Source organism: Cheilinus undulatus, linkage group 9 (genome assembly GCF_018320785.1).
Source record: "Cheilinus undulatus linkage group 9, ASM1832078v1, whole genome shotgun sequence".
In the NCBI taxonomy this organism is placed as follows: Eukaryota; Metazoa; Chordata; class Actinopteri; order Labriformes; family Labridae; genus Cheilinus; species Cheilinus undulatus.
In genome coordinates this window covers 7,560,883-7,571,249 of record NC_054873.1, presented here as the reverse complement: position 1 = coordinate 7,571,249, position 10,367 = coordinate 7,560,883, and the positions used below count along the sequence as shown (strand labels likewise).

The 10,367-nt window shown below is 38.2% G+C and overlaps 1 protein-coding gene across 1 annotated transcript; it reads right to left on the bottom strand.

Annotated features, from left to right (window-relative positions):
• Positions 1-205: 205 nt before the first annotated feature.
• On the bottom strand, positions 206-6,270 carry LOC121515524 (nuclear receptor-interacting protein 3-like). Its single transcript, XM_041796339.1, has 7 exons — positions 5,986-6,270; positions 3,427-3,591; positions 3,265-3,347; positions 3,031-3,170; positions 2,897-2,949; positions 2,563-2,651; positions 206-851 (listed from the first exon to the last, which is right to left on the bottom strand). The coding sequence occupies exons 1-7, from the start codon at positions 6,151-6,153 to the stop codon at positions 827-829; spliced, it is 723 nt and encodes a 240-aa protein (XP_041652273.1). The 5' UTR covers positions 6,154-6,270; the 3' UTR covers positions 206-826.
• Between the last annotated feature and the right edge of the window lie 4,097 nt (positions 6,271-10,367).

Below are 10,367 nucleotides of genomic sequence, written 5' to 3'. Positions count from 1 at the left end.
AGGATACAGTCCCAGGTCAGCTGAGAACATTAAGGCACTCTCCTCCATCCTTTCCCTGAATACGGAAGGGTCTCGACGTTTATCTCATCCTTGATTACGTCAGGCTGACCCAGTTGCATAAATAGCTCATAGATAAAATAGAGCAAGACCTAGTTATGTATGCAAGTGGAGAACGAATTAAAAAATTAAGCACTGAACAAGTTCACAGCATTAAAGATTTTATTTTTTTATTCAGTGCTGCATTTCTGCTACAGATGGAAATGAATCACAAGTGTCCTGATCTTTTTGTAAACATTACAAGGCAGTGACTTTGATGCAAATACATCCCTTGGACTAAAAAATACAGTAACGTTAAAAAATACAATTGCACTAAATGCAACAACTTGTGCTAAACTTTTAAAGTCTACTTCAACATTAACTTATAGCTGCAAATGTACATTATAATATGCAATATGCCTCAATACATTTTGCTAGGAGCTATAAATCTCAAAGTGCTACGAGTTCTACTAATACTCTGTTTCCAGCTGCACAATACAAACTACTGTAGTGACAGCTATAAGGCTACAACAACGCTACAAAGTGCTACTGGAGGAGCTGTTTGTTTGTGGAAGCTGCTATGTAAAAATTATAAAATAAATATGTAGTCCATGGTAAAAACGAGTGAGGTCAGCGTGGATTATCTGACTCATAAATGCAGCAACAAACATGAACAAGAGAATATGTGAGGTGAAAAAGTCAACGGCTATAGCAAGGAGTTGTTCATGTATGAATAGCTGTATTGCTTTTGGTCAGATCTCTGTGTTTGTCAGGGATGAGGGAGGCTGAGTCACAGGTTGATGAAGTTGTGGGAGCTGTGGAACAAAAAACAAGAAACAGAGAATCTGGTGAGACTGATCCTTAAAATATTTGGTTTCTACATCACAAATTTGCTGCTGTTGTCCAGATATAAGGAAAAATCAGATTTTTATTCACCTTGTTCTTATATTTCATATTGAAAGACATGTTTGTTTATATTTATTTCAACAGGAAGACCTCATTAAGATTGAGTCTCATTTACAAGAGTGTCCAGCACTTTTAAAATACAAGCACAAAGTCATCAGTCAGCCTGATAAATCTTCCTCTGATGGCTTTAATCTGTTTAAACATATCTTAAGAGACTAGTAACATCACATTTACTCTCACATATCCATGGCAAGGGATATACAGGTGCATCTCAAACAACTAGAAAATCATATATCAAATAAATATTTCACAATTATTTCTATTTTAATCTAGATGATTATGGCTTACAGCTCAAAAAAATCAAAAATCCACTATCTCAAATATTAGACTATTCTCTGTCTTACATTGCATCTATGCAACATGGCATGCAGGCGATCGTTCCGTGGCACTGCTGGGGTGTTGTGAAGCCTGGGTTGCTCTGACAGCAGCCTTCAGCTCCTCTGTGTCATTGAGTCTGGTGTTTCCCATCTTCCTCCTGACATTTCCCCAGAGATTCTCTATGGGGTTCAGGTCAGACCAGTTGGCGGGCCAATCAAACACAGTAACACCATGACCAGCAAACCAGTTTCTGGTAGTTTTGGCTTCACTGTGGGCAGGTGAAAAGGAAATCAGTGTCTCCATAAATCTTCTCAGCCGATGGAAGCATGAAGGTCCCTAAAATCTCCTGGTAGACGTCTGACAGCGTTGACCCTGGACTTGATAAAGACCAGTGGACCAACAGCAGCAGACGACATGGCACCCCAAATCATCACTGACTGTGGAGACTAAAAACACTGGACTTCAAGCCCCATGGATTCTGGGCCTTTCAGATCTTCCTCCAGGCTGTGGGACCTTGATTTCTGAATGAAATTCAGAATTTACTTTCATCTGAAAACATGACTTTGGACCACTGAGCAATGGTCCAGTTATTTTTCTCCTTAGTCCAGACGAGAAGCTTAAAGCATTTTATTTGATTCAGGATTGGCTTCACACTAGGAAACTTGTAGTCCATTTCCTTAACCCATCTGTGTGGTGGCTCTTGATCCACTGACTCCAGCCTCAGTCCACTCCTTGAGAAGCTCCCCTACGTTCTTGAATCTGCTTTGTTTGACAATCCTCTGAAGGCTGAGCTCATCCCTGCTGCTTTTCTTACCACACTTTTCTCTTCCAGTCAACTTTCCATGAATCTGCTTTGATTCAGCCTCTAAGAACAGCCTGCCCTTTCAGCAGTGACCTTCTGTGGCTTACCCTCCTTATGAAGGGTGTCAGTGATTGCCTTCTGGACATTTCTTAAGTCAGCAGTCTTCCCCATGATTGTGGTTGTGTGTAGTGGACCAGAGTGAGAGAATGAAGGCTCAGGAAACTTTTGCAAATTGGAAAGTGGATATTAGATTTTAATGAGCTGTGAGCCATAATAATCAAGATTAAAACAAAAAAGTCTTTGCATGATGGATTTGCCTGCTGACAGACATGAAATCTGGCAAATCCATCTGCTCTGCAAGGTTAGAAAGTGTACCTTAACAAACTAAATTAAATATGTATGTTACCCTGTGTAAATCTCTGAAAAAAAAAACCTCTTACCTTTCCTTGTTTGTCTTTTTAGCGAACTGAACCTGCTCCCTCACGTTCGTCCCAAACACCAACATCTGCTTTTCAGTGTCGATCACAGCCTGGAGACATAAACCATCACAGAGCATTTGTGCATTTTATTGGGTTTATCTTGAAAATCTGGCTTTAAAATTGGGGGAATGGTGATATTAACTGTATCCATTGTTGTCTGGTTTTGCTCAAATTTCACATGCCCATGAAATTAATTTTGCTTTAGGCTGTATGTTTGTATGAAGGGGCTAAATTTGAACTTTTTGGAGTAGTTAATTGGTAGATTCTGATGATTTTATTAAAGCTGATGTTTTACCTTGAGTGTCTTTAGTGTCTTGTAGCCCAGAGACATCAGGGGTTTGTTACTTTCTACGAATAAACAGATTTATAACATTATCATAATGGTTGAGTTAATCCCAGACAAATGTACAATGTTAGTTTTAGTCTTACCGATGATAACAAAAGAGCACATGATCCTGAGCTGTCCGATGGTGAGGCTGAGCTCTCGGATTTGTCCGTCGATGCAGAGCCTCCTCTGAAAGGGAAAACCTTCAGCCTCCATTTTGTTCTCTTCAACCAGATCTTTCCAACTTTAAACAGATAAAAACACAAATAAATGAGTGGTGAGACACTGAGAATAATCTAATAAATATAAAGTCAAAGGACAGAGAGTGAACGTCTCACCCGCATCTCTCCACAGTCAGTGAGGACATCAGATTCAGTTTACAGCCTGTGTCAATCAGCAGGTTCCCCTCCTGTCCTAAACACTGAAAACACACAGAGAGGGTGAGAACCAAACAGCAGGAGGAGGTGAAAATAGAATAAAACACTCTAACTTTCACCTACTTTGCAGGGAACATAGATCCGATCCTCCTCATCTTCCTCATTTGAATTCAGACGACTACAGTTCAGAAGAATCCCTCCGTTGTTTTGAGTCACCCCACACATGTTTATCCTGCCCTGGGACAGCTTGGCCTCCAGCAGCCGCTTCTGGATGATATGGTGTGGCTGCTGTAATATAAATAAAACATATAAAGTCAGAATATGGGGATTAAAAAAACAATTTACCTTCTCAACCCTGAGGCGAAATTAAGCTGCTACAGTTGCACGCCTACTGGACAAAATCATAAATATACAGTGCTTAACAAATTTATTAGACCACCTGTCCCAGAGACCATCCAGCATCATGAAATGTTTTAATGCGGACTTTCATTCTCAGTGAGCTCTCCACGTTTTACCATTTTGAACAGGAATGAGGAATTTCAAACTGAATTCACCTTTTTATACCTAAATTTGAGCCGGCTCAATGGGCTTCTCTGAGAAGTCAGAAATTAATCAAGCATAACATTCAACCACTAAAACTAATTCTTCTGTTCAGGAATGCAAGTAAATAACTATAATTTGACATATTAATCAAGAAATAATAATGTGCTTTAATATTTTTTCAGTTTTTTTGTAAATCAGTAAATTTGAAAATTCATGGATAACAATAATAATTATATTTTAGCATTAAAAATATCATTTTGGTTAAAGAGCTTCTACATATTGGTGTATTAACCATTGTAGAAACATAAAAAATGCTTTTGGTTTTACCAGTTTTTACCAGTGCTGTTAATTTAGGGCAGCTGTGGCATAAAACTTACTTTGGGTGGTGGTCTAATAAATTTGTTAAGCACTGTATGAGCTTGAAGAAATACGATAGAAGGATGATATATATTTATGAATGGAACATGTCCATTCACATATGCTTTCTGACAAAGAAATGGAAAGAACTGTGGATTGTTGTATGGTCAAAACAGACTTGCAGTGAGGATTGCAAAGTCAATATTTCACCAATTCTTGCTCGCTTTTTGAGCGTTTGTCATAATTAACTATGGTGGTGATGTGTGTAGGAGGCAGGATCCTTTTTGGCTTTTCCCTGCAGAAATGGTCAAACTGTTAAAATGTATTTGTTATCCTGTACCCTCAGCGGTGTAGTGCCGGCTATATGCAAATACAGCCCTGGGGAAACCTTTTTTTTTTTTTTTTTTTTTTTTTGTTGCACTTACATGTTTCAGACCATCAAATAAATGTTAATATTTGACAGCAATAAGCTTCATATCCTTTTACCTTCAAAGCTGGTGCAATATCAGTGCGTTTTGGATTATCTTTTTTTGTTTTTAAGACATGCGACTGATGAAATGCAATGCAATTCACCAAAATACATGCTGAAAGGCAGATGGGATCAAAAATATCTTTGCCTTAGCCTCTTCATCCTCCATGCAGAAAAGCTGAGGAGTGAAAAGAGAATTTGGATCTAACTTGGTTAAAATGGACTGAGGCAAAATAGAAAACTGTTCTGTGGTCAATCAATAAGATAATCCAGAAAGTACCGTTCACTGCATCAGGCCTTGAGGGAAAAAAGACATGAATGCTACATCAGGTTTAAATGAGTTAAAGGGAAAAAAGCCATCCAAATCTAAATGGCCCTGTTCTGAAAAAAAGAATTACCCCTGGTCTGTCATGTGACATCTGATAGGTGACATTTATCAGTTTGGAAAGGGTTACAAAGACATTTCTAAGGCTTTGGGACTCCAGTGAGATACAATGAGAGCCATTATCCACAAGTAGTGAAAACTTGGAACAGAGGTGAACCTTCCCAGGAGTGGCCTGCCAACCAAAATGACTCCAAGAGTGCATCAACGACTCAGCCAGGAGGTCCCAAAAGAACCCAGAATAACAGCTAAAGACCAGCAGGCCTAACCTGACTCATAATGTCAGTGTTCGTGGATAGATTTACCAAAGCCACATTTTGTATTTACTCAGGTTATCTTTGTCTAATATCACAATTTGTTTGATGATCTGAAACATTTAAGTCTGACAAATATGCTCAAAAATGAGGAATCAGGAGGGGGGTAAATGCTTTTCACAGCCCTGTACCCAGAGTATACTCACTTCTTTTAGTCTGCATATAGTATACCAACTTCTAAACCCCTCTGATACACATCTTTCATTGGTCTGATGCATATCTTTTAGTAGGGCTGGTCAAACTCTGTAATTCCCTTGAATATCTATGTGAATGAAGCTTGTGGCAGTACTTCCTATCAGCGTTCACCTCTCATTGTTATTTCATAGTAATCCTTATTACCTGAGGTGAAGCACCTTAAGTTCAGTGTCAGTGTGCAAAAACAAAAGGCAGATTTTTAGGTTTAATAAAAATGAAAAGACACTCTATAACACAGCCTTTCTCCTTAAAGCCAATCCCTGAGGAGGATATAATAATTTTAAACAAGGCTAATCAGAAACTTGATCGTTATCACAACTTGCATTTAGCTTACAGTGATAAATACATACTAACAACCCTATGGCAGCCAACAGGCCTAGCTGAGACTCGACACAATAAAAGACCTGTTTTAATGGACACACCCCCTGTTTGGATGTCCCGAGCATCTTCAGTCCATCCAGAGGTAGCAGGTCAGCTGAGTCCTTATGGAGGAACTGGATCGCCTGTTTTAGCCTCCTCTGCTGCCTCAGAGCCGCAGCATCCAGGACCCCAGACTCCCCCCGAGTCTCTGTCCGAGTCCCCTTCAACATGACGGCGGGTAACGGAGTCCAGCCGAGGAGGAGAGTGTCTGACGGATCTGTGTCTGTGGACGCCTGAGTGAAAGAGCCAGAAATCCCCGAATGAGGCTACAGAAGGAGAGGAGACACCCTCAGCATGACAGGTGGACAAAGCTGACAGACACACTCTGCCGCGTCCGGTAAAATCCCTTCAAAATAAAAGCACCGTTAAATATGGCGACTGATAAAGTGTAATTATGGACATTTACGTCGTTAACATGGCCTATTATCCATTTGAAACAGCCATAGTCGTCTTTTCTTTAAAACACAAGCCGAGCAGGCTGTTAAGCGGAAAATACAGTGAGTTGATCTGATAAAATTTTAAGTAGCATTTAGCAACACTACTCTTAGCATTTTTAGTTCTTGTGTTTGGATTGTTGATTGTAAAGGATTCTTTGTATTCAATTAACAGGATATTTTCCATACTGATTAAACTTCAGGCATTTAATTTTTTAAAAAAGGGATAATAAAAGTCATACTGACTCTACAAACACTGTGCTTACTAAAACCACACAATATTTAGGTTTTTATGTTTATGAAGTTCAATGTAATATTTTCTAAATGTTTTTAATTATGCCGTGTGTAACAATTAAATTTGACAACAACAATACCGTTATTATTATTATTAGTATTGCCCATATTCCTCCATAATAATTATTTTTGTTTGTTTGTTTGTTTATTATTATTATTATTATTATTGTTGTTGTTGTTGTTGTTGTTGTTGTCGTTATGAACAAGTTTTACACTCCTAGTTGTGCAGGTCACACATAGGCAACATAATGGCCGACAACTCCCTAAAAACTCTGGACACCTGTCCCTTTGTGTATGTTTCCGGTTTAATGTTTAATGGGCTCTAAAAACATTCAAATTACATTTTTCCTCACTGATTTTCAAATTTCATCAGACTTTTGCCAAATTGGATCTTAACAGAATGCATAATTTGTCATTAGAGAGCTTTAAGGTTCCTTAGAAGTAAAAGATAAACACTTTAAAGTTTGATAACTCTCATATCTGCAAAATTCGGGCCTGTTAGCTTGAGATTAGCTCAGTTGTTGCTCTATGAAGAATTTTTTTTTTAAAACAACATTTTTTTTTTAAGTTTTATAGAAATGTATTTTTGAAACCTCAGACCCTGGTAACTTACATTTTTACTGCTGAGTCCGAGCTTTTATTTTGACAGCGTCTTCCTGTACCTGCGTCCCCTCGCTGTTTCAACCTGCCTAAAAACAGAAACGTCACTATAAATCGTGACTTCTTGAGAGAGAAAAGTGGTGATATTTTGAAAGAAAGGCAATGCGATGTTCCTATGTAAACAGTGATATGTTTCATTATTATTATTATTATTGTTGTTGTTGTTGTTATTATTGAAACATTTTACCAGTATGCAAGTACAGATCAGCTAGGTTAAACTGTGTGCCATTTATGAAATATTTACCTCAGCCAGTTCTCAAATGTATGGTGAGGCTCAGTGGTGTGCTTTGAGGCTAGTCTAGTGTACCCTAAAAAAAGCATACATTAATATTAAAACTTAACAACTAAAGATACAGGTGCTAAAGAGGCTATTTTTGCATGGATATGGTGTGCCTCGAGATCTTTGCTTAATCTTATGGACCCTTCGGGCCAATAAAAAAGTTTGAAAACCACTAATCTAGCTTTAGGTATATAAACTGCAACCCAAATACCAAAAAAGTTGGGCCACTGTGTAAAATGTCATTAAAAACAGAATAAAATGGTTGTCAAATCTCATAAAACCATAGTTTATTCACAATAGAACATAAAGAACATCAGATATTAAAATGGAGACCTTTTACTATTTTTACAACACATTTCACAAAAGTAAGGATGGGGCAGTATGAGCTATTGTGTAGAGTTGTGTACAGTCTTTAAACATCTGGGAAGTGAGGGGACTAGCTACTGGAGTTTTAACATCTGGCATGGTGTTTATGTTCTATTGTGAATTTAAAAAAAAAATAATTAACTTACAAAAAATGTACATACAGTGGAAACCAGAAGTTTACATACACTATATAAAAAGGCACATGAACTTTTTTTTCTCACCGTCTAACATTAAATCAGATTAAACTTTTCCTGTTTTTGGTCAATTAGGATTACCAAAATTATTTCTATTTGCTAAATGCCAGAATAATGAGAGAGACCATTTTTTAGACAATTTTTTATTATTTTCTTGAGAGTCAGAAGTTTACATACATTTCATTAGTATTTGGTAGCATTACCTTTAAACTGTATGACTTGAGTCAAATGTTTTGGATATGCTTCCACAAGCTTCTCACAATAGTTTGCAGGAATTTTGGCCCATTCGGCCGCCTTGCTTGCACATGCCTTTTCAGCTCTGCCCATAAATTTAAAATGGGATTCAGATCAGGGCTTTGTTATGGCCACTCCAAAACATTGACTTTGTTATCCTTAAGCCACTTTGTAACCAGTTTGGCAGTATGCTTAGGGTCATTGTCCATTTGGAAAACCCACCATTTAGCCCAAGCTAACTTCCTGGCTGATGTCTTGAGATGTTGCTTCAGTATTTCCACATAATATTCTTTCCTCATGATGCCATCTATTTTGTGAAGTGCACCAGTCCCTCCTGCAGCAAAACAACCCCACAACATGATGCTGCCACCCCCATGTTTCACAGTTGGGATGGTGTTCTCAGGCTTGCAAGCTTCCCCCTTTTTTCTCCAAATGTAACGATGGTCATTATGGCCAAAAAGTTCAATTTTAGTTTCGTCAGACCACAGAACATGTCTCCAAAAATTAAGGTCTTTGTCCCTGTGTGCATTTGCAAACTGTAATCTGGCTTTTTTATGTTTCTTTTGGAGTAATGGCTTCTTCCTGGGAGAGTGGCCTTTCAGCCCATGTCGGTACAGGACTCGTTTGACTGTTGATAATGACACACTCTTACCAGCTTCAGCCAGCATCTTCACAAGGTCTTTTGCTTTTGTTCTTAGGTTGAGATGCACTTTTAGGACCAAAGCACGTTCATCTCTGGGACGCAGAACCCATCTCCTTCCTGAGCGGTATGATGGATGGACATTCCCATGGTGTTTATACTTGAGTATAAGTTTTTGAACAGATGAACGTGGCCGCTTCAGGCATCTGGAAATTGCACCAAAGGATGAACCAAACTTGTGCAGGTCCCATGATGTTACACAAAGAAGCAGTGTGTTTCAGGTGTGCCTTAAAATACATCCACAGGTGTGCCTCTAATTAACTCAAATGTTGTCAATAAACCTATCAGAGGCTTCCAAAGACATGACATCATCATCTGGGCTTTCCCAAATTGTTTAAAGGCATATTAATCTTAGTGTATGTAAACTTCTGACTTTGAAGAAAGTAATAAAAATTTGTCTAAAAAAATCATTTTCTCATTATTCTGGCATTTAGCAAATAGAAATAATTTTGGTAATCCTAATTGACCAAAAACAGGAAAAGTTTAATCTGATTTAATGTTAGATGGTGAGAAAAAAAAGTTTATGTGCCTTTTAATATAGTGTATGTAAACTTCTGGTTTCAATTGTATATATAAAAAGTGTGTGCCTTTATGGCAGGGTGGCTAGATGGAAGCCTCTCGGTGCAAATCCGCCAAATGGCCAGTTCTTGGAAGAGTCCTGGTTGTGCCAGACTTCTTCCATTAGAGAATTATGGGGCCACTGTGCTCAGTGCAGCAGAAATTATTTTTATTGCCTTCACCAGATCTGTGCATTGCAACAGTCCTGTCTCTGAGCTCTGCAGGCAGCTCCTTTGACCTCATGGCTTGGTTTTTGCTGATATGCATTAGCAGATGTGAGGCCTTCTATAGAGAGGTGTTTTCTTTTTCAGATCATGTCCGATCAATTCAGTTTATCACAGGCGGACTCCAATCAAGGTGTGGAAACATCTCAGCAACAATCAAGAGAAATGGGAGGCACCTAAGCTAACTAAGTATTTTGGAAAATTGTCTGAATACTTATGTCAATGTGACATTTCAGTTTTCTATTTTTGATAAATTTACAAACATTTCTAAAATTCTGTTTCCCTTTATTATGATGGGGAACTGACAGTAGGCCTATAGATTAGGGAGAATAAACGTTTTTGTTTGTTTGTTTGTTTTTTTTTACCAGGCAGGAAAATAACAAAACTGAAAAAGTGAAGGTTCTGGATACTTTCTGAACGAACCATAGGTCCGTTAAAAC